The sequence below is a fragment of the Pan paniscus genome, chromosome 9 (assembly GCF_029289425.2).
Source record: "Pan paniscus chromosome 9, NHGRI_mPanPan1-v2.0_pri, whole genome shotgun sequence".
Lineage (NCBI taxonomy): Eukaryota > Metazoa > Chordata > Mammalia > Primates > Hominidae > Pan > Pan paniscus.
This window is the reverse complement of record NC_073258.2, coordinates 62,874,020-62,897,454: the sequence shown is the minus strand read 5'-3', so window position 1 is coordinate 62,897,454 and position 23,435 is coordinate 62,874,020. Positions and strand designations below refer to the sequence as shown.

The 23,435-nt window shown below is 57.2% G+C and overlaps 1 protein-coding gene across 5 annotated transcripts in view; it reads right to left on the bottom strand.

The window, feature by feature from the left end:
* The window catches only part of DAGLA (diacylglycerol lipase alpha), a 67,054-nt gene that overhangs the window by 17,883 nt on the left and 25,736 nt on the right, over positions 1 to 23,435 (bottom strand). For 4 of the 5 annotated variants that reach the window (XM_034932752.3, XM_034932755.3, XM_034932754.3 and 1 more), the window contains exons 2-8: positions 9,249 to 9,387; positions 8,609 to 8,820; positions 6,536 to 6,637; positions 5,924 to 6,062; positions 3,411 to 3,498; positions 1,205 to 1,339; positions 484 to 561 (exon numbers count right to left, since the gene is read on the bottom strand). In XM_034932752.3, the coding sequence (XP_034788643.1) occupies positions 484 to 561; positions 1,205 to 1,339; positions 3,411 to 3,498; positions 5,924 to 6,062; positions 6,536 to 6,637; positions 8,609 to 8,820; positions 9,249 to 9,343 (849 nt within the window). In that variant the 5' untranslated portion in view covers positions 9,344 to 9,387. Of the gene's footprint in view, positions 1 to 483; positions 562 to 1,204; positions 1,340 to 3,410; positions 3,499 to 5,923; positions 6,063 to 6,535; positions 6,638 to 8,608; positions 8,821 to 9,248; positions 9,388 to 10,493; positions 10,783 to 23,435 lie in introns of those variants that run through there. The other variant, XM_003828458.5, reaches the window with a different exon arrangement.

The following is a 23,435-nucleotide window of genomic DNA, read 5'->3' as shown; positions in this document are numbered from 1 at the left end:
TGTGCTGGGCCCTGGGCTGTCCTGGGCCCTGGGCTGGGGTTCTCCCACCATGGTACTGGCACCACCTTTCCCTATTACACACTGGATTTCTACGAAAGGCGATTGAGAAAAGGTTCCACTACTAAAAAAGCTTGGAAACCAAGTACTACGCCCATTGCGTTTCATTAACAGCAGCAGCAGCAGCAGCAAAAATGCTAGCAGCTCACCCTGGTGAAGCGCTCTGTCATCTCAAGAGGCCAGGACCAGACACTTCTGAACTTGGTAAAGGAATTCAGGGGATTTGTCTGTCGAACCGGTGTGAAGTGGGTGGTTCTCGTGAGGGGCATGATCTGAGCAGAGAGGCTCTCTGGAGAGCCGGGGGGAGACCGGGCAGGGGCAATGTGGCTGGCACTGCAAGGGCAGCTGGGAGGAGTTTGCTTAGGTCATTGTGGCAGAGTGGGAGGGATGGGGACGGGGTGGGGTGAGAGTTGATGTCTGACTCACCGAATTCTTGAGGTCGAGGTACTTGGTGTTTCTGGTCACCGGCATCCCAGACAGGAAGGCCAAGATGTCATTGTTTGCCTGTAAGACGGGCAGGTGAAGAGGGACAATCACTGGCCCAGGCCCGGCTGCATGGCTGGGAAAGGGGGCCCAGGCCCTGGCGTCCGCCTGCTTCCCAAAGGCCGAGAAGCCCAAACGAGCATGCAGCTTCTAGTTCTTCCAAGATTCAGCCACTTTTCCAAAATCTGAGGTTTCCCCATATTTCCAGATGCTCCCCTTCTACCCAAAACATCAAGCCCCTGAGGACATTCCTGGCCCACAGCAGGCGAAAGGTATTTTGTATGAGACACTGAGAAACCCTAACTGGGGTTGGTGTGCTGGTGGGGATGTGGGGTGGGCGGAGCGGCCACGCAGAAGACCAACTCGGGAGCTCACCACGTCCACTAAGCCTGTGGTTAGAAGTCCTTTGAGGGCCAGCCCCAGAGGCAGCCATGCATGACCCAGAAAGTCCCTAGAGTAGTAGTCACGGAAAGCCTGGCCGAAGGACAAGCTCAGGAAGGCAGGGGGAGCCAGAGGTAAAGGTGACCTCCAGGGTCCAAGAGAGTGCGTGGTCACTGGGGAGCTGCGTGGGAGCCGAGCCCTCCGCTGCAGGGGCCACAGGGAAGGGGCCTGAAAGGAGGGTGGTGTGGAGAGGTGACCTGGAGAAGGGGCTGGTGGTGCTCACCTCGTCCAGCACGGCGTTGCGCTTGGCCCGCTGCCGCTGCCGGAGCAGCACCAGGCCAGCAATGATGTCGGATGGCACAATGTCAAGGTCCCGGAAGAACTCCGCAAAGAGGTAGGCGATTTCTGAGTAGGCATCCTACGAGGTCCAGGAAGGCAGGAGGCAGTGACAGGGGAGCAGGAGAGAGGACGAGAGGCCAGGAGTAAATCCCCCAGGGCTGGGAGGCTGCAGAAGCAGGTGTCTGCTCGGGGTCCCCTGGACAGGTTCTCCCCAGCACCTCCACAGCGCCCACTGAGCCTGACCCCATGTGGCCCTGTGACCCTGAGGGCCCTGCCCAGGGCTCTGGGCTCCTAGACCTGGCAGTAGCCACCCAGCCCTCTCCTCTCCTTGGAATTCGCATGGTGCCCACTGTCTACCAAGAGCAGGCGCCAACTTGAGCCACTCCTTTTTGCTTTCCCAGACGCTAGAATCAAGGCCGGGTGGCTCTGGCTCATTTCTCCTCTAGCCATTCTCTCCAGCACAGAAACCAAACTAAGCTCCTGGCTGCCTCTGCCCCACCAGCTGGGACCTTGGAAGTCCCTCGTAAGGCCTCTGTGGAGCCTGCCAGGTCTCAGGGCCCCTCCCCCAGCTACCCACAGGCTGCTGGCTCAGTGACCCCCACAATGTGCCCTAGAAGGGGGTGTACTCTCTGGCCCAGTGGTCCCCCATGGCTTCTCTCCAGGCCCTTGGCCTGAAGACAGTGCATGTCTGGGCCTCAGGGCAGGAGGCGAGCCCTGCTGGCTGGTGCCCTCTTAGTCTTTCCTTCCTGGCCCCACGCTGCAGCCCAGAGCCTCTTCCCTAACCTGTTAGGAGACGCTGAGGTGGGAACAACCACATGGCAATGAAGTCTGTCTCACTGGGTCTCGCCCCTGAGTGTTTGGCACTTGTAAGTGAATAAATCAAGGGCTGCAAATTCAAATGCAGAATGGAGCCAAACGGAGCCAGCTACTGCTCGGCTCCAGCTGACCGGAGGCCCTCCAGGGCCCACTTCACCAGATTCAGAAATACAGAAGTTTATGGAAATACCCCTGATTTTTAAATGCTGGCATCCAATTAAAATGTGTAAGCAACACAACACACGCTGATCAAAACATGCTTGGGACCAGACCTGGCCCCTGAGGCCATCAGTGTCTAACAGGACCTTTGCTGTGGGGCTCTGCTGTGATGTGCTATCTTTTCCCCAGACTCTGACAACAGCCCCAGCTCTGCCCGTGCACCCAGAGGGGCGGGCGTGCCCTCCACACAGCAGCCCCAGCCTCCATCCGCCAGGGGCCGGCTCTCTGCCCTCTGCATGGCCTGCCTTGCAGCCCAGACCCCTCAGACCGCCCCAGAGAGACCCAAGGGGCCCCGCCCACCAGGGAACCTCGGGGGCTTTCTTACACTTGATTACTCACTCTACGGCTCACCAGGGGACGCTGGTGGGCAGGAGCCACTCGAGGCTTCCCGGTGGCTTCCGTGGAAGGCACTTTGCTGTCTGCCTCAGGGAGGAGTGGTCTCCTGACCTCACTGGCTCTGCTACTAACTAGCTGTGGGACGCTGAGCAAGTCACTCCACCTCTCTGGGCCTCAGCTGCCTGATCTGTAAAATGAGGGGTGGGACTAGATGATCTCTAAGGTCCCTGCCCGCTGCGGGGCACCCCTGGATGATCCCAGGGCCTGCCTCCCTTCCCTCCCCTTGGGGGCCGCCCCCAGCTGGCCCTGTCTTCCTTCTGCAGTGCCCTGGCATTAAGTCCGGCCCTCTGGTCACTCCTCTGAGCTCCCAGGTGCTGAAGGCTATGTGTCCCCATCTAGGACCATGCTAAACGCCTATCGGCTTTGCCAGGCCTTCTTGATTAATTTGCTGCTGGTGAAACGCTACTTTTCTTTGTCTTCAGGTCACCCTGACTTTGCATATTTCTTCTCCTAAACTAGAGTATAAGTTCCAAGGGAGTTGATGCAGTCTTCACAGCTTTCTGTTCCCTTGACAAAGCAAGTGGACGTGGTCCTGCGTGCTGGAGCAAGTGGCTCAGTGAATAACAGGCCCTGTGTGAGCAGGCCATACTTGCTCACGCTGGAAACGCAGCTCCTTCCCACCAGCCCTGCCCCATCCTGCTTTGCCAAAGGAGCCAACAGCCCCTTAATCACCTGACCACAGGATGTGAGCCAGAGGGGAGCGACCTCCCAGTACTTACTGACTGGGAGTCCTTCGTCCGCGTGCAGCAGAGGAACACTTTGAGCCGGCGCGACCAGCTGGTGGCTTGACCCTCCTCTAAGCGGTGCCTGCAAAGCAGGAGAGGCGGTATGTGTGAGGTCAGAGGGCTGGACCAGAAGAGCTGGGACCCAGACGTTATGGAAACAGGGCAGGCTGTTCCCAGGACCCTACCAAAGGGTTCCCGCAGTGGGTTCTGGGGGAGAACAGGGCCCAGGCCCTGCCAGAGCTGGTGGCCAGTGGCCTGGCTGCTGGCCAGCAGGGGCACTCCCTGACAGACTCCTGCTAGCCTAAGATGGTGTGTGCCGTTGGCCAAGGGTGGGTGGGTGGAAGACAGAGGTGGGGAGCAGTGGAGAGGCTCCTTGGCTTTTGGAAGACTGAACACAGGCAGGCTCTGGGGCTTCAGAGCTGGGAGCCCTAAGTGGGGGCTACCCTGCAGCTCAGGTGTCCAAAGGCTCAAACCCTGGGAGGTCAGCAGGGTGTTGGGCCTCCCTGTCGTCTCATTCTAAGGCCTGGAACAGACCTTCCAGAAAGACCTGCTTTTCCCCAGAAAGGATTTCAGACACTTACATACTTACATACTCTACTTACAGGAAATTTATGGGGCTGAGTTAAGGCTCTGCATTTCCCAATTCCTTGGATCTGATACCTAGGTAGGGAGAGGGCTCTACCCCTCACCCACATGGTTGCCCTTGTCTATTCTCACCCCCAACCCCATCCCTAGTGGGTCTGGCTGCTCAGATGGAGAATCAGGGTCTCCAGGAGTCTGTACCCAAAGGCAGAGCAATGGGCCAGTTATTCACAGAGGTTCCTCCTAGGCTGGATGTCTGCAGTCAGTGTGTTGAGCATAAAGATAACAGATCCAACATTAAAAGTGCAGACCTCTAAACTGAGCAAGAAGGGGCTAGCTTGCTTTTGTGCCATGTGCGGCCCCTTAAAAGCCTGATGCTGGGTGGTCAGGAGAGGAAGGCAAGGGTGGCCCTCATATGCATTCAAGGCACTTAACATCCATCTGTAGTGACAGGCCAGGCCCTTTTTGAGCCTCTTGGCTCCTCCGTGTGTCTAAGGACCGCTTCCCACTCTCCAACCCTGGCTTCATAAGGCAAATGGCCACAAGGAGAAGGAGGGCAACAGGGTCTTCCAGGGCTACAGGAGGCAGGTAGGGAAGGGTGCAGGGAATTGCTACTCTGGGGACCTGCTGGCTCTTAGGGACTTGGACAGCTGTACATCCTAAACCAATGTCCCACCTTCCGGGGCATGAAGGGACAGTGTGCTGGCCAAGCAGGGTTCCCAGAGCACTGTGGGATGGGTGGTGGTGGCCAGCTGGGCTGGGAGGGAATATGGGCTTTGGGGCCTTGGCTCCCAGACCTGACATTTTGGGCTGGGACGTGGCCACAGCAGGCACGGGTGTGGCTCTGGCTGCAGTGCTGAGCTGACGTGGAAGGTCCACGGGGAGCCGAACACAGCAGCGCAGGAGGGTGGGACGGTGAGAATTCCTGCCGGGCAGCGGGGGTCCAGACAGCCTGCTCCCCAGGTGCTTGAGCCAGCTGCTCTGGGCTGCAGGTGTGGTGCCAGTTCTGCACCCCAGCAGCATGACCCAGGGCAGGTGACCTGCCCTCTCTGGGACTTGGATTCCTCATCTGTAGAATGGATCTCACAACCATGCCGGGGTTCACAAAGGGATTAAATGGATGAATTGCGTAAAGGGCTCGGCATGGGGAGCTCCTTACATAATGCACTGTAGAAGCCCCATTAACAGGAGGTACTGGGACCCACCCTGGAAGCCCCTCTCTTTTTCTTTCAACAAACAAATTATTGTGACACTACCTGGATGCCCTCCCTCATCTTGTCTGCCATGGCACACTTTCCTCCATCTTTAAAACATCATGCAAAACTCACCCCCTCTAGGAAGCTTTCCTTGACTTGCCTCTCCCAATCTCTGAATCCTAGAGGCAGCCTAGCCTAATTTAATAGCTAGTTAAGCGAGGACTCTAAGGCCAGACTGCCTGGGCTAGTTCCCAGCCTTACCATTTTCTAGCTGTGTAACCTCAGGCAAGTCCCATCATCTCTCTGTACCTCAGTTTCTCCACCCATATTATGGGGAAGATGACAGCTGTGTGGTGGACTTGTAACTTACTACACGCAATGCTTGGCTTCACTGTTATTACCATTGTTATTATCAGCAGTGGACAATGATGACAACAACTACTATTAACCGAGCACTTACCCAGTGTGAGCAATGTGTTAGTCACTCTGCAGGTATTAGCTCAGTTAAATCTCACAACAACATCATGAGACAAGAATTGTTATTATTCCCACTTTATAGACAAGGAAACTGAGGCAGGGAGCAGTTAAGCCCTTTGACTAATGCCCACAGCTCACACGAGGTTGGCATGCAGTCTGGGAGGCCTGGGGTAGCCTTCTGGAGAATGGAGACCTCTGCCCACCAGACAGCAAAGCCCACCCTGGGACTGCCCACCCAGCCCGCTGACTGACCGCAGGTTGTAGGTCCGCAGGTTACGCTGCCTCCTCTTGGTGGCTCTCAGCTTGACAAAGGTGCGGCCCGTGGGGTCGAAGACGCAGAGGACAGTGATGCACACACTGAGGATGACTACCCAGTTGCAGACAACCATTCCTGCGGGCAGCAGTGGGAGGCAATAGGTAGGGGCGCTGGGGACACCTCTCTGGCTCACCCGCTCTGAAGAAAGGGACATTGGAGCCTCCCTAACCCCAAATGCTTCTGGGGACAAAAGCCAGGCTCCAAAGCCCCTGGTCCCAGTCTCTGGCCACATACGTGGCCACCCTATTGCCCACCCACAACCCCAAGGGCCACTCTTGGCTCAGAGCAGGCAGCTCTGTGGGTTTCCAAGGAGGTGCTGAGGAGCCTCGGCTTGACCTGAGCAGCTCTGTGCCTGCTGCAGCCCACCCCAGACCAGGTAGCTGGCAGGCCTCAAGGGTGAGGGAAGCAGTCTCGCCCAGCCAACCTGCTGGTGCCCCCACAGAAGGCACTGCCCTCTGGCAATGCCCAAGCTTCTTCCTCTCTAAACTGATCTCGCCCCCTGTGCCCCCGGGGCTGCTGAGGCTCCAGCAGGCCTCACCCAGACGTACCGAGGGTGACATTCTTGGCAGTGAGGTCGTTGCAGGAGGTGTAGTACTGAGTGAGCCAGACGATGCCCACGATGGCGTAGATGAACTCGATCACCAGGATGGCTGCAAGGAGAGCAGGCCTGGCTGAAGGATGGCTGCCACTTGCATGACAGGGAAGGGCCTAGAACCCCGGCCTGGACTTTCCTATCGCTGGGCTTTCAGCCAGCTCAGTAGCAAAGGCAGAGGCAGCGGGCCAGCAGCAGACCCCCCACCCCCTGCCTCCCAGGCCCCAAGCCTGTCCTGTCACCATTTGGTCCTGTTGGCCCCTGACTGACCGCTTGCAATGTGCCCACCACCTCTCCTAGCTTCTGTGCTCTCAAGTCCCCGGGGCATCCCTGATGGAGTTTTGCTCTTGTTGTCCAGGCTGGAGTGCAATGGTGTGATCTTGACTCACTGCAACCTCTGCCTCCTGGGTTCAAGCGATTCTCCTGCTTCAGTCCCTAGGGTAGATGGGATTACACACACCCACCACCAGGCCCAGCTAATTTTTGTATTTTCAGTAGAGACGGGGTTTCGTCATGTTGGCCAGGCTGGTCTTGAACTCCTGACCTTAAGTGGTCCACCCGCCTCGGCCTCCCAAAGTGCTGGGATTACAGGCGTGAGCCACCGCGCCTGGCCCATTTCCTCATGCTATCAGGATCTCAGAATCATGTCTGAACTGTGGAATCAGACACATCTTAGGCAAGTTACCTAATCTCTCTGAGCCTCCATTTCCTCATCTGTAAAATGGGAGTGACAACATTTATGTCATAGGACTGTGCAAAAATTAGATGAGAGCGTGTTCACTTCATGGAAACTATTTCCCAGCAAGAGGCCTCTGGAACCTGATGGAGGAGAGAGGAAGGGCCCAGCAGCTGGTCTGCATCCAGCTCAGGCCCCTCAGGGGCTGAGACTGGAGGGGAGGGGTATGGAGTGGTGGCTGAGAAGGAGATCTGCTGGCCTCATGGGGGCAGCCTGGAAAGCCCCAGCTGCACGGGCAGCACTGTGGTAGCTCAGAGACCAGACTTTGGAGCCAGACAGCGTGGGTTCAAATCCCAGCTCCGACATTTATACGCTTACTAGTTGTGTGAGAGCTAGGCCTGGGCCCCAGTTTTCTCATCTATAAACGGAGACCAATAACACCCACTCCCTGTGAGTTAACACAGGAAAAAGGGCCTAGCCCAGTGCACAGAAGCACAAGAGCAGTGTTCACTACAAATGACCAGAAGAAGGGGCTGCAACCTAAGCCCAAGAAGAGGACACAGGCTGGTCCTCTGGGGAGCTAGCCCAGACTCCTGAGGGGGTTCCCAGGAAGCAGAAGGCCTGTTTTGAGAAGGATCACAAGGAAGATATGCTTTGAAGAGATGCACATGGTTGAAGATGGGGTCAGCACCTTTTCCTGTAAAGGGCCAGAGAGCAAATATCTTGGACTCTGGGAGTCCTACAGTCGCTGTAGTAACTACTCAACTCGGCTGCTGTAGGGGCAAAGCAGCTGGAGACAATACCTAACTGAATGGATATGTGCCAATAAAACCTTATTTTCTATTTTTTTGAGATGGAGACTTGCTCTGTCACCCAGGCTGGAGTGCAGTGGCGCAATCTCGGCTCACTGCAACCTCCGCCTCCTGGGTTCAAGTGATTCTCCTGCGTCAGCCTCCCAAGTAGCTGGGATTACAGGCGTGTGCCTCCACGCCTGGCTAATTTTTGTATTTTTAGTAGAGACGGGGTTTCCCCATGTTCGCCAGGCTGGTCTCGAACTCCTGACCTTGTGATCCACCTGCCTCGGCCTCCCAAAGTGCTGGGATTACAGGCATGAGCCACCACACCCAGCCTAAAACCTTATTTAATAACACATACAGCAGGCTGGATTTGGCCCTCAGGCTGCAGTTTGCTGGCCCCTAGTCTAGAATGTAAGCTACAGAAGGCCTTAGTTCACTGCTGTACCCCAGTGCTAAAACAGGGCCTGGCTCGCAACATGTGCCCAGTAAATACTGGCTGAGTGAATGGAGAGGTGGGAGTTGTCTGGGGCAGCACCCCAGGGTGGGTGGCCCTTACCCAGGCGCACGTAGAGCACGTACTGCATGGAGTCACGGGGCTCCGTGTAGAGGATGCCCCCGCGCATGCTCAGCCAGATGATGGCCATCTCAGCGATCATGCAGCTCAGCAGGATGCCCAGGTAGCCGCGGCCGTGGTCCACCAGGTTCAGGGAGCAGGCCTCGTGCGGGTTATAGACCAGGCCGAAGAGCACCACGGACAGGATCACAAACCTGTCACAGGAACGCCCGTGTGAGCAAGGCCAGGCGGCCCCTGTACCTCGAGATGCTACTAGCAGGCAGGCCCTTCCCCAGCCCAGATTCAGTGGAAGGAGGGCTGGCAGCAGGCGCCTCCTCCATAAGACCATTGTCCACCTGGCATCGAATGCCTAGAAGGGCATGGGTGGCCAGTAAAAGACTCAGGGTCAGTCATGGGGAGACAGTAGCAGCAACTCCCCCCAGTGTTGGGGTCAGGTCCAGCAATGGTAGCAGGGGTGTCATTGCCCTAAGGGGCTAGATGTTTCAAGCACCTCCTCCGGGCAGCTGGGGGCATGACAGGGTTGGGACTTGGGCCCAAGCAGGGAGGAACAAATGGCCAGAAAGCGTCCTTCCAGGCCTTTCTCTCCAAACCCAGGCCTGTGGCCCTGGGCCTGGGGACTCACCAGGTGGTATGCAGGAGAAAGAGGAAGATGGCCGGTAGGACGAGGTCATCACTGCCCACAGACCAGCGCCGCCGGAACACCACGATCCCAGGCATGGCTGGTGGCTCTGCAGAGGCTCAGTGGGCCTGGTGCTCACCTCCTGAAAGAAAGCAGAGGACCCTGTAGCTGCCTGAGGAGGTGAAGGCACCCAGGGCCACTGCATTCCTTGGGCCACGGGACCAGTCCCTGGTGTGGCCAGAAGCACAGGCATTTTTGGAGCTGGCCACTGGAAGTGCTGACCCACCTCCGGGCAGGAGCCAACACAAAGGACATTAGCAGCAGGACACAGACTTCAGCCTTCCCCCTGGGGTCTCTCCTGTCCCCCGAGACTGGCACTGGCCACTAGGGATTGGCTTCTACCTGGGGTTACCCCAGCAGTCACTGTTCAGCTCTATTAAAGACCCCGTTTCCTCCTTCATGGGATCAGTGGGACCCTCAGCCCAGCCCTCAAACCCTATAATCTTTAGACCTGGCCCAGTGCACACTGTCCTTGGAGTCAAGGGACGGGCTTCCCAGACCAAGAACAAGCCCACCCAACAGCACAAAGCCCAGCAGGGCAGGAGGAAGGCTGAAGGCCTTGGGAAGGTGGGGGCAAGGGACCCTGTATGGTTGGCAGCTGGGACTGACAAACATGGAAGGTGAGGAGTGCCTGGCATAGAGCAGGTGCTCAGTAAGTATTTCTTGAATGAAGCCTTCAGTTTCCTGCTTTGCTGGAAGCCAAGAGCATGCTCTATGACTTGGTTTTGAACCCATCAGACAGAAGTCCCCACCACAGCTATGCCTCCAGGGAGGGAAGGGCACGGTTGAGGTGCAGGGTCAGGAGTAGGGCTTGGGACACCTTCCACCCCACACTGCTGGAAGGATGGGGTAAGCCCTGCAGGGTAACACCCCTCCTGGCAACCATACCTCCCAAGCCCACCCTGAGCCATGCAGCTTTTCCAGCTGGATTTTCAACTCTCTGAAGTAGCTGAATTCAAATCAGCCCCAAGCAAGCTCAGGAAAGAGTGCCCAGGAACTCAGGGCCCTCACTCCTTAGCATCCCAAAGAGAAAGGAAGCAGCATGGGTGGGAGGTGACCCCACAGGGAGTTAGGTCCCCAGAGATACCCATAAAGGGCTCCAGGGTAGCTCTGCACTAAACTGCTGCAGGGGGCTGGGAACCAAGTTGGTGGGCAGCTGCCCCCCCCCGGGGGCCAGTAGAGGCTTACATGGCACCTGGTCCGGGGCAGGCGGCAGATCCTCCTCTCCCCAGTGGCGGCTCCAGGGAAAATGTGTGTCCGAGGAGCCCGGCATCATTCGGGGAGGAAGCAGCCAAGTCTCCCTTGGCCAGTGGGCATAGCCCCCAGGGTGGGCGAGAGGGCGTGGGGCCAGGTGGCCAGCCCGCATGTCCGCCCGGCCCACCTCCCTATCCCCGGTGCAGCCACTTGGCGAGCTGTGGCCTGGCGGGCTGGCGGGCTAGCCTGCCGGGGTCGTGCCTACTCCTCCCCCCACCCTCAGGAAGTGACATCATCCCACTCTCTCTCCAAGAAGGAGTCGGAGCTCAGCTTCTGGGAAGCGGGGAGAAGGGTGGAGAGTGAGGCAGCGTGGTGGTGGGGTGGCTGGGCTTTGGGGGTGGGGGGTGGTCTGTGGACTGCAGGGGTCCGGGGCGTCAGCAGTGCCTGTGACATGTGGCTGACAGCACCAGCTTCAGATTAGGGTTGGACACGATAGGACAGGAGGGGGGGCTGGGGCACCGTGGGTGGCAGTTGGGCTGGGGCAGAACAGAGCTGCCAACAGCTGGTATTGCCGCCCCCTCCCTGTCTCCAAGTAGCTCACAGAGGGTAAGGTGCAGCGCTGGGTCGGGCTCAGGGGGCTGTCGGGGCTGCCAGGAGCCCCTCACATGAATGGAACAGAATGAAATGGAATGAATCTAGAGGTTGGGGGGGCAGTACGCCCCCGCAGGTGCTGTAGAGCCGCATCCTGCTCTGATCTGGCCAGACCAGGGGAGGAGGGAGCAGTGCTGTCCCAGAGGGGCTGGCTGGAGGGCTAGGGTCTGGCCCTACCCAGCCTGCCCCCAGGCCTGCCTCTGCCAGCAGCCAAGAATATCTCCTTCTCAGGTCCACCCCATGGATGGCCCCTCTCAGTCACCCTGGGAGGTCCCTCCTCTCACTCCCACCCTTGGACCCATGGAACCCAGGATAGCTAACACTCCTCGAGATCACACACCATCCACCCAACACACACACTCACTCTGCACTCCCCTCCTCTGCCCGAACAATGCCTGCTCGCTCCAGCTCTCAGGCTGGAAGGAGTGAGCCGAACCTGGCCCTGGGCCCTGCAGAGGTGAGGTGGCTGAAGGACTGTCAAGACGCTGGAGGGATATGACCAGTGGTAACCACTGCCCCCACCTCAGGGTGACCAGCCTGAGGCCAATTGCCATGGTCAACACCAGTACCTACCTAGAGTATGAGGCGGGGCTCCTGGGGGCCGACCCTGCTGGGTACCCAGTGACAGGCCTGCACCAGTGGCCGGCCCACCACCATAGAATCCGAGGCACAGAGGCTGGGACACAAGTGCCAGGCTGGCTGGTTTTGAACCTGGGCTCTACCACATACCCACTGTGTGACTTATTAGTCGTGCCTCAGTTTCCTCAACTGTAAAATGTCGATTTGTAAAATGTCGATTATCCCTACCTCCTAAAGTCCTGGTGAGAATCACATGAGAGGTCTGCAGAGGCTCTAGCTGTCTTAGCTGGGGCGGGCGAGGCGGAGGGAGTGCAAGGAACCCCTTGCTGGACCAGCCACCCCTCCCGCCTGGGCTGGTGGAATCTCCGGCTGGTCACCAACAAGTCAAGGTCTGGGGTGGGGATGCTGCATAAGGGTTGGGGGTGGGCTGCACCACTCTCCAGGCCAATTCATACATCTCTTGGGGCTATTTTTAAGGGCCTTGAATGGTGCCCTTTCTCTAGAGACCCCGGCCCATCACAATAAGGGCCTGTTCCCCTGCTGGGGATGTGATTTCATCTGGAGGAAATGTCTCAGGAGCGGGGAGGGCAGAGGCTACTTCCTGGTCTGGGGCTGCCACAAAGCACCTCTTCTGGCTCTCCTCCCCTGGGGCACAGGGTCCTCCCCTCTAACAGCCACAGTGGGGCAGGGGTAGGCGCTGCCTGCCCTTCCTATCCCACACCAGTGGGGCTTCCAGGGCAGGCACGGCATACCTTCCAGCAGGGGCCACAGGGGCACTGCTGGGGGCTCCTCCTGCCTCTGGTTGGACCCCCAGCACAGGCAAGTGTGAATGGGGTGCCAGGACCCCTCTCACATCAATGGAATGACTTAAGCAGCCCAAGGAAGCCTCCTTCTTCCCCCACCCACACAGCCCAATTTTCCTGCTGGTGATTCAGGCCCCTGGACTAAGTACTAACCATTCTGGGAGTTCCTCTTTCTAAAAATGCAAACTCTTTTTAAAAATGCATATGCTGCCCCCTACTTTAAAAACCTTCCTGGCTCCCCATGGCCTGCAGGACAAAGTCCAAGCCCCTCGGGCGGCAGCTAAAGGCTTCCGTTACCCTTGCACTGACAGGCGGTGCAATCTCAGGCATATGCCTCGCCCTCTCTGAATCCATGCATTCCCTTATCACCTGAGCAGAAAGCGATCCCGGTGCAGACAGACTCCAGCACAGAGCCCACCCTCAGCTGACAAATCCTTCTGGCTGGAGAGGCTCTCCAGCACCTTCTTACACTGCCACATCCTTCTTTCTCGACACCCCCCAAACATGCTGCTCCCCAGAAACACATCACTGGAAGGGTCCATGCTTTGCTTACTCCAGTTCTGATGGGTGAAATCCAACTCATCTCTCTAGGTCAGCTAAAAGTCACCTCCTCTTTGAAGCCCTCCCTGACAGCCCTCATGCACCCCACTCTCCTCCTGGGAAACAGGCTGCTCCCTTATGGGAACCCTAGACCCCTTCCCCCAGCATGGCCCTGGTCACACTGTGTTACGGTTAACCTGCTGACTCCTTGCTGCCCATCCCCACCCCAGCTCAACAGTCCCCGGGGCCAGGGTCTCACAGTACCCATCGCCACACCTCTGGGTGCCAGCTGCAGTGCCTGGCTCCAGCACCTCAGTCCCACCCCATGGCCTCCTCAGCACAGCTCCCCTCCCAGTCACAAGGGCTGAGACAGTGGCTCCTTCCCCCTCTGAGCTCACACCCTTCCCTTCTGGGGAAACGTCCCTCCCTTCCTGACTGTCAGGCTGGGTTCCCACCCCAGTGCCTTCCCTGACAGCTCAGGGAGAACCCTCTCCCCCTCCTCTGGCTAGATGGACTGTTCTGGGACCTCAGTTTCTTCTCTTGTAAAATGGGGCTAACAACATCCCTCTCAAGGCTGTGGTCAGAACAGACTGGGGTGATGTCACTACAGGACTCTGCACAGGTCCTGCACACCCCAAGGATCTGCTGATGGCTGCTGTTGCATTAGCAGACACCTGAGGGGCTTTGTGGGGACCTCCTGTGATGTGACCTGTGACTGGGTGCTGGGGTCTGGAAGGTGCTGCTGGTGCCCAGCTGGTCAGAAAGGGCTGGAGTGAGCAAACAGAAGCCCTGACCGAGGAGCCTGCCCCCACCATGAGTGCTCCGGTGCTGCTGGTAAAAGCACCCCAGGCTGGGCCTCGCCCCCTCATCCTAAAGTACCCTGTGGGCTTGGCCCTGGGAGCAGATTTTAAGGAGCAGAGTCCCTTGGCAGCAAGACTCCCAGCAGATGGGGCTCCAAGAGCTCCCAGGGGGATTGGGGGGGGAAGAAGGTACTGGCTCAGCCCTCTGGAGTGTCCACAGGGAACTGGACAATGAGCTTGGGAACCCCCGCGAGTGCCACCTCCAGCCCATGAGATTTCCCATCTGGCCAGAGATGGCTTTGGTCATTGGCCTGGGGATGGGATAGAGGTTGTGCCTGAAGGAGGGGATGACAGCCAGGTCCAGCCATAGGGATCCATCTGACATTAGCTGAGCACCTTCTGTGTCCCAAGTCCTGGACTAACCGGCTTCAGTCCTCACAGCAGTAACACAGGGTCGCAGTGTCGCTCTCATTCCACAGTGTGTGCAAGGGGTGGTTAAGACCCTGCACTCTAAAACAGGCTGCATCTGAGTCTTGGCTCTGCCACTTACTGGCTGTGTGACCTTGGACAAGGTACTTAACCTCTCTGTGCTTCAGTCTCCTCACTTCTAAACCAGGGATAAGAAGAGTACCTACCTCCGAATTATCAGGAGGGTTAAATCAGTCAACACTTCAAACAGCGCCTGTTATCTGGTAACTGCTCAGCAAATGCTGCCACTGCCATTACTATTACTACTGAAGAATGAGACTGAGATGCAGAGACTGCCTGACACCATCCGAGGATCAAGAGGCCAGGCAGGCAGGAGGCGCAGGTCATTCCTGCTGCCATCCAAAGCCCACACCTAACAAAGGTCAGAGTTAAAAGGAGTCTCAGAACAGTCCCACTGTCCCCTTTCATGGGCGAGGAAACTGAGGTTCAGAAAGAACACAGAGGCCCTAGCTCTTCCCGTGATATCCATCCCAGCAGCGTCACTGCCAGGTGCTGGACACACAACCCAAGCCCCCAAGCCAGCCTGCTCCCTTCTACCTCACTACATACCCCACTCAAACTCCCCAGTGACAACAGCATTAACAGCGTGTCACCACAGGGAGCCTGGGCTGAGATCCTCTCTTTCACGATCTTGAAGATGCCTAACCCTCCTAGAAGCCAGCAACATCCACAGAAGCTCCCTCACAGGAGATAAATCTGCAGGGAGGCATCAACCATGTGCCTACTTCAGTCACCTGCGGCTGGCTCTCCTGCTTCCAGCGGTGGAGTCCCTGTTGCTCTGCAGCAGCTGTGGTGACAGAGAGGAGACTCTCAGACAGATCCAGAGAGCCACCTTCCCTGGGCCCCCATTTTACTCCTGCCTCCGGGGGCTGGTGATAGGGACCAGGTCCAGCCACATCCTAGAGCTGCCTGGTGCTGAATGAAGAGCAGTGTCCCCAGGACAGAAAGTCCCGACCCCTCTAGGCCCCAGTAAATCAAAATTGAGGGCCGGGAGGATGAGTCCATTGCACACATGTGAGATATCAGGGCCCCCACGGTTGCTATATGTAAAACTAGCACTGGACGCCACACTTCCTGGTTGCCAAAGTAAATGTGGAAACTGGCAAGTTTGTAAGGGCTCTTTTTCGCTCTGCAGGGTTTTTTGACCCTTGGTGTCCTGAAGGGAGAGCCCAGGACTCCCATTTCCATGACGAATGGGATTCCTATGTGAAAGGGCTTTGAAATTGGAAGGTGGTCCAAAATAGTGGAGAGGAACTGATGCCTACTGCCTGCTATGCTCTCGTGGTCCATCCGATTCTGAATGTGCCTTGTTGGGCACTGGAGCTTATCTGGTCTGGGGGTGGGCATCTGATCTGTGGGACTCAGCACAGTGAGGCTGGGCCCCCCGGTGGCACCCCGCAGGACACTGGTGGCCCGCCCCCCAGCAGAGGCGTTGTGTTCAGAGGCTCCACCCCAGCTAGGGTGGGCTCACCAACAGGTCGCTTTCTGGCCTCGCTGGGCTGGCAGACAGGTCCTGCTCTCTTTAGCACAGGCTTTGGTCGTGGTGAGATTCCAGCTGTTCACTGTGGCTGCAGGACTGTGGTAGCGAGTTAACCTCTCTGCACTGGTGAAACTGCAGGCTCCAGGATCCTGGGTGGTGACAGGGACAGAATGATCTCAGCCACCTATAAGTCGGGGACTGGGCTGCTTCGGTTCTCCTAACATTTATGAATTGCCTACAAGGTCTCGGCGCACATCTATGCCCTTTACAAACATGAACTCACCTAGTCCTCATAACAGCTCTGTGAGGTAGGTACTACCCTTCCCCTTATTTGACAGATGAGCTGAAGTGACTTGCCCACAGCCACACAGCCTAGGCCCAGAACCCAGGTCTTTACCTCTGCATGCTGTTTCTGAGAAGCAGGTTTCAGCTAAATGCCTGTTTCTGAACTCAAAAGCTGGCTCTAAGCCTCTTCTTACAGACTGAGGAGCTCTCTGGGTCTTCATCTAGCTTCAGACTCACAATCATGTGGGATAGCACGGGACCCATTCTGCAGATGAGGAAAACTGAGCCCAGGGGAATTCCACGGAGCAGGCTGTGGAGTCGGGAGAGAGCAAGGCACTAGAAACACTGTGTATCATCCAACTCCAGCCTCATCAGGCCACAGGGTATTACCCCAACTTTACAGATGAAGAAACCAAGGCTCAGAGAGGCAAAATGGTTTGCACGAAGATCCCTCCACGAGGACATCACAGAGCTGGGATTTCAAGTAGCTTCCTTGAACTACTTGCAAGAAAAAAATACCCTCTCTGCCTGTCAGTCTGACTCCTTATTGTCACAAACACAGAGACAGTAGGACCCACAGGTCCCACCCCAGGCTCCCGGGGCTACAGTACCTTCCCCTTCTTCCCAGTGGCCGAGAGGCTGGCCTCTGAAAGCACAGGAGGGGAGAGGTGACAAGGGAGACGACGGAGAGAAAGCACGTGTGGGCTGGGGGCCACGTGCGCCACCAGCCTGTACCCGGGTGTGTGCAACCCAAGTTAAGGGCCTGAAAGCTGTCGCTTTTCACACATCAGCTGCGCTAGAGCAGAAGGCAGAGCGGAGCCTGCCCAGGGCTGGGGCCAGATTTCAGCATGAGATAGGTCCTCACACGCCCAGGCCTAGGGATGAAAACAGTGTGCCTTGTGCAGCCAGGGGCAGGAGTGGGAGGCCACTGACATTTGTCCCCTCCTACCCGCCGCCCAGGGTCTTAGGCTAACAAACGCCTTTCCCACTCTCCCCCAGGATGGCCTGGAAGGACCAGAGGAGGCACCTCCTCCACCCCTCGCCATGTGCCAGCCACATAACCATCCTCACTACAACCCCAGGGGTGGGTCTAGCTGTTCGCATGTCATGGATCGGGAAACTGAGGCTCCAAGAATTTAAAGAAGCTAGCAAGTGAGTGTCCAAGTCAGGCTCTGAAGCCAGGTCTACCTGCTGTGTTCTCTCTGTGCCCTCCTCGTGCTTCTTGGCCAGAGACCCCTCCCTATAAAACAGCATTCAGGGAGCTGGGCACAGAATTCAGGGAGGAGGACGGAAAGAGAAGCTCCAGTGACTTGGGGGCAATGCCAGCCTGGGCCGGACCCAGAAATAGTTCCAACAATTACTCGATCGTGTTTATTTAAAAACAAACTCTTATATAGCATTTACTACATGCTGGTTACTTTAACAAGCAGTTCACAAAAATTACCTCCTTTAATGTAATCCTTTTAACAACCTCTTATGCCCTGTATTATGGATGAAGAAATGGAGGCCCAGAGAGGCTAAATAAGTTGCCCAAGGCCACTCAGCTCTTCAGCGGCAGAGCCAGGCCTGAGGTTGCAGGACCTGTGCTCCAGGCCTCTCCCCAGAAGGCTTCACCAGGGCTCCATTTATTACCAAGGCTCCAGCTACTCGTTCTCACGCTAATTATTTTCTACTCATCCACAATGAGCAGAATTTGCCATCTGCCACCAGCCCTGCTACTGACACCAGCCAACTCCCTGGGAATCAATTGAGGCCTTTCGTTTCCTGCTGGTTGTTTTGGAAGGATGGCTGGCTGCTGGGGAGCGGGGAGTGAGGGCCAGGAGGGCAGCAGCACCCTTCCCTGGCGACCAGGCTGGGCCCTCCTCCTGCCCCCAGCCTTCCTCTGACCTCTCTTCCCAGGGGGATTCACATCAGAGCCCACTCAGTCCTGTGCTCCGACAATGTTTTCCAACAGTGGAAGGAGTCCCCCAGGCTCTGGCCAGACCAGGTCTGGCTTCTGGATTCTTCCTTGGAGATTATTCATTTTTCTGAAAGTCGGAACAAGCCCTTGTCCCACACGTCCACGTCCCCTCTGGAGAGGCCCAGACAGGCGGGCTCTGCTGGCCTCTGTGATGGGTGCGGCCGGGCAGCCTGGATCTCCAAGCCCTCACGCAAAGGCCGACACCACCCCACACTGGGTGGCACCAGGCTGTTTTCTCCTGCCTGTCTGTGGGGAAGGGTGTCTGTGGTTTTCGTCCTTTCTACCTGCCCCCGTGGTCTTCTCAGTCAGTCCCCTCATGCCCTAACATGTCTTTACCCCACTCTACTGGGAACGCGACTCTCTCAAAGGCATCGACTTGGAGGGGGTGGCCATCCAATGAGCTGACCGAGGCCTGCCTTCTGGCCCCAGAGCGGGGCAGCCCGAATTTGAATCTTAGTTCCATCACTTCTAGTTGGCTATGACTGTCACTTCACTGAGCGTCAGTCTCCTCATCTGTAAGATGGAATAATGAAGGTACTCACTTCATAGTGAGTGAGTCATGAGGAGTTAACGAAATAACGCACATAAAGTGCTCAGCTCTTAGAAAACAGGAGCTGCCATCATTGTGATTTAGTAACCATGTCTCCCCAGTGTGCGCAGAACCTTTACCTCACCTTGCATGGCAGGGGCAATAACTCTCCGCGATCTAAGTCAATCTTCCCAAACAGACAGGTGAGCAGGCTGACCCACACCTGCCCCTCACCCTTCCAGCCTGCATAATCCTCTGACCTGCCTTCTTGGAAAGGGAGAGCTCCAACTCCTAGGAGCCCAGCACGGCCGCACTGGCACTGCCTCCTTTAATCCACAACCACCCAGGGAGAGGGGACCCAACACCCCTGGGACAGCTTGAGCCACAGAGTTCTCGCCCAAGGCCACAAGCCTCTAGAACACTCCAAAGCCTGAGATCCTGCCAGGATGCCCCGCATCTATCAGCTTGCATGTTTGAGTTTCAGGGTGTCTCATTGCAGGCCCCTTCCCAGCTCAAACGCAGGATGCCCTGAGAGGTAGCGGTCCCCCCTCCCTTTAAGCCCATCTGCCCTTCCAGCTTTCCACTGGCCCCACCCTCTGCTCCTCCCCCCAGAGTCACCCCCTCTCCTAGGAGCCACTTGCTGGGACCTCACTCCCCAGATGGCGCCCCTGCCAGGCAGTTCATCAGCTCCCAGCACGAATCCCAGTGCTCTGGCTTCTCAGAACTTCCTCGAGAGGAGACTCCGTCTGGGTGCTGGCAACGCCTCAGTGAAGAATTAGCACCTTCCACTTCATTAGGGGCCCCCTAATGAAGCTGTTAATGATACGCTAAGTGGGCACACCTAGCCTGATGCCTCCCCTCTTGGGGCCCCCGCCCCCTTGCCCAGCCTACCCTGAGCCCTGGTCCTGCTGCCTCCTCTCCTCAGGCTGTGGGTTGGCCCTCGGGGTCTGGCTGGTGTGGGTGCCTGCTGCTCAAAGGTGGGGAGGCTTCGTGGGCCACCTCCCTAAGCTGCATGGCCATCTAGGGCACAGGCTGGCCAACTGGGCTATTGGGTTTCCCTTCGACTGTACCCCGAGCATCTCAGAAGCAAGCAGGGATCAAGTGACTTCGTAACAGGAGCTCTTTCCCCAGGGGAAGAGGTTCTGCAGAGCTCTAGTATGTGACAGGAAGGGCCAACATCCCCTGCCCCCACAGAGACTGGAGAGGGAGGTGGCACCTGCCACCACCAATGGCACACAGGCTGCAGCCCCATCCCCTCCCTCTGTCACCCTCCTCTCCTTCTGTGCTCAATGAGGGGGATCTCAGTGCTCTTCAGTGGGTTTCCAGAAGCCCTCAGGGACCCCAGATGAGGGGAGGTGGCCATAGTGGGCAGGCTTCAGTGGGCTTGCAGGCAATGTCAACCACAGCAGCTTTCAGCTGCTCTGGATCACCTGAGGTCAGGAGTTCGAGACCAGCCTAGCCAACATGGTGAAACCCCATCTCTACAAAAAATTAGCGGGGCGTGGTGGTGCACGCCTGTAATCCCAGCTACTTGGGAGGCTGTGGCAGGAGAATTGCTTGAACCCTGGAGGCGGAGGTTACAGTGAGCGAAGATTGCGACATTGCACTCCAGCCAGCCTCGGCCTCCCAAAGTAGCTCTAGGTGACAGAACTAGACTCTGTCTCAAAAAACAAACAAACAAACAAAGTTTGAAAGCCACTAAGCAGGATATGCTCTCAGGTCCATTCTAGTCTGGACTTTTAGAGTTTTACTTGCAGAATGGCCAAGGAGAGAGCCTGGGGGCTACATACAAGTGCCTGAGCTCACACAATGATCACAGCATTTCCTCCCCTTGCCTGAGCCAGGAGGGCAAAAGGGGCCACAGAAAAAAGTCACTGACCCAGAAGCTTAGAGACCTGGGCCTATAGCTGACTATTCTGTCCTTCAGACCTCCCTATTCCCTCCCATCACCCCAGGCAGGGCAAAGCTGGACCCAAGCACAAGGCCTCCAGGAAGGGGCAGGGGCTCAGAAGGCCCCTGCTGCCGGGTGGAGGACAGGACTGGACCCGGCTTTGGTCCCAATGCCTTGATTTACTCAAACGGCCACAGAGTTGTGACCTTCAATATACAACGCAGCCCTCTCCTCGTCTATAAAATAGGATGAGGATGATGACAGTGCCTCCCTCTTGGGGTGGCTGGGAGGACAAAGCGAGTTAAAAGTTGTAAAGTGTGAGGCTGGGCGTGGTGGCTCACACCTGTAGTCCCAGCACTTTGGGAGGCCGAGGCGGGTGGATCACGACGTCAGGAGATTGAGACCATCCTGGCTAACACGGTGAAACCCCATCTCTACTAAAAAATACAAAAAAAATTAGCTGGGCGTGGTGGCGGGAGCCTGTAGTCCCAGCTACTCGAGAGGCTGAGGCAGGAGAGTGGCGTGAACCCAGCAGGCAGAGCTTGCAGTGCGCCGAAATCACGCCACTGCACTCAAGCCTGGGCGACAGAGTGAGACTCCGTCTCAAAAAAAAAAAAAAAGTTGTAAAGTGTTGAAAGCAGGCTCTGGCTCAGAGGAGGCGACTGGTGACATAGAGCTTTAATTAAATCAACCCCCAAGCCGGGCGCGGTGGCTCACGCCTGTAATCCCAACACTTTGGGAGGCCTAAGCGGGCGGATGACTTGAGGCCAGGAGATCGAGACCAGCCTGGCCAACATGGCGAAACTCCATCTCTACTAAAAATACAAAAATTAGCCAGGCATGGTGGGGGGCACCTGTAGTCCTAGCTACTTGGGAGGCTAAAGCAGGAGAATCGCTTGAACCAGGGAGGCAGAGGTTGCAATGAGCCGAGACTGAGTCACTGCACTCCAGCCTGGGCAATAGAGCAAGACTCAGTCTCAAAACAATAAAAAAAAAAATACATAAATACATAAATAAATTCCCTTCTCAAGAGCGTATTATGACTCCTAAATGCCCTTTAAATAAAATTAAAACTCCCAACCATTAGCTATAAAGCTCTCCATCAACCACACCCCTACCCCGCCCTGCCCAGCCCTGCCACCAGCACCCATACCCTCCACCTTGTCTGACTCTGTCCCTGCCGGCCGGGCACGCCCACTCCCAGCTCCTGTCTTTCCACCTGCTCAGCCACTGAGTGCGCCCCATGCCCGGGCATTTCCTCCTCTCCAGATGGCCCCGCTTGCTTTGGGCACTCCGCCCCGACATGGCCTCCACAGCCTGCGAGGCCTGCTCAGTGCCTGTCCCAGCTGGCCTTCAGCCCCAGCCCTGGCAAACCAGCCCACAAATGACCAGGTAAACCCGTGACCCACTTTCCTGCATGCTTCTGGTGTGTCTGCCTCACCTCCTCCATTACACTGTAGGTCCCAAGAAGACCCTGGCCTCCATCTGCCTCTCTCCCAGCCTGTGGGGGAATAGGCCAGGAGGCTCTGGGCAACATAGAGACTGGAAAGGAGAGGGGAGAACAGGCCTCCACGATGAGGGGAACCCCATCAGGCCCCTGACAAGTGCCAGCCTCTGCCTGCCCATGCCTGAGCAAGGCCACTGACCCACTCTGTTCTGGGTAGGTAAGTGCCCATCTGCTCGACCTCTGACCCCAGAATTTGGCATCACTTTCCTTCCCAAGAGACTCGCCCAGCCTTGTCACGCTGTCACTTCTGTGGCCTCTGCTTCCCGACCTGCTCAGGGTGTGGTGGGAGGTGGAGCTGGGGCCACATGCTCGGCACAGCCCCTCTGGCCCCAGTGGCACTCCACTCCCACTTCACGAGGACACGGCAGGGAGGTGGCGGGAGTTTGGCAGGGCTTCATCCCTGTCAACCAGGGGCTGGTGCCCTCGGCCCCCCTAACCATCCGCAGTGGGGAAAAGGCAGGCTCCCGCTAACCCCTGCTGGCCCAGGGGAGGTCAGTGAAGCTGCTGTAACTCCAAGGGATGAACCTTTCCGTGAAGGAGCTGACGGCAACGTCTGAGAGAGACCAGCAGTGCTAATGGGATGCTCAGCTGGGGCTGTCAAGCCAGACAAGGTCCTGGTGAGACCAGCAGAGGCCAAGGCTCCTGCCAGGCAGAAAGTGGCACCTCGTCTCCTCCAGGGTTTGGGGAGGCAATCTGATAATGCCTGCTTCCTCAACAGGCCCAGTCCTAGGAAGACTCTGGGGTGGGGGTGGTGGTAAGGGAGTCAGCGAGAGCTAGGGGACCTCGGCGGGGTCAGCCTGCGTCACAGCTCATGCTGACTCCTCCACCTTCAGTGGCCGCCGGCTGCTATAAATACCACTCCTGTCTCTGGATGTTGTGGGAGGTGACCTAGAATCATGGGCTCTGAGGCCTCCTGGGTGCACCCCCCGCCTGTTTTAGACAGAGCCTGCCGACCAGAAAATCCTCACAGGTCAGAGCCCACCCCCAACCACGAGCAGGGCCCTCGGCCAGCAGATAAAACCCCAACACTGAGGGAGATGGCTTCCAAACCTAGAGCTTCCTCCAACTTGCACCTCGACATGTTCATGGGTGGGATGCAGACACCAGGTCCCTGGGAGCAGAGCCCTGGCCAGCCCAAGACCCGAAAGAGACATGGCACCCAGGGCCATTGGCTCAGCCTGAGACCTGCTGCCATTCATTCTCCTCCATGCCCACCGCCCTCTGGAGCCCAGCTCAAGGGTAAAGGCTCCAAAGCCATTTGATCCTGAGTCCCTTCCCCGCCCCCAACTTCTCAGTCCTACGGTTGTCCTCGATTCTTGATTCAGCCTGGTTTCCAAACTTGTCACCACCCTGGAAGCCTCCCTGGGGTGTACTCTACTTCGAAAGGGGCCCTGTTAGACTGTTCTGCAGTTGCTCAGATGA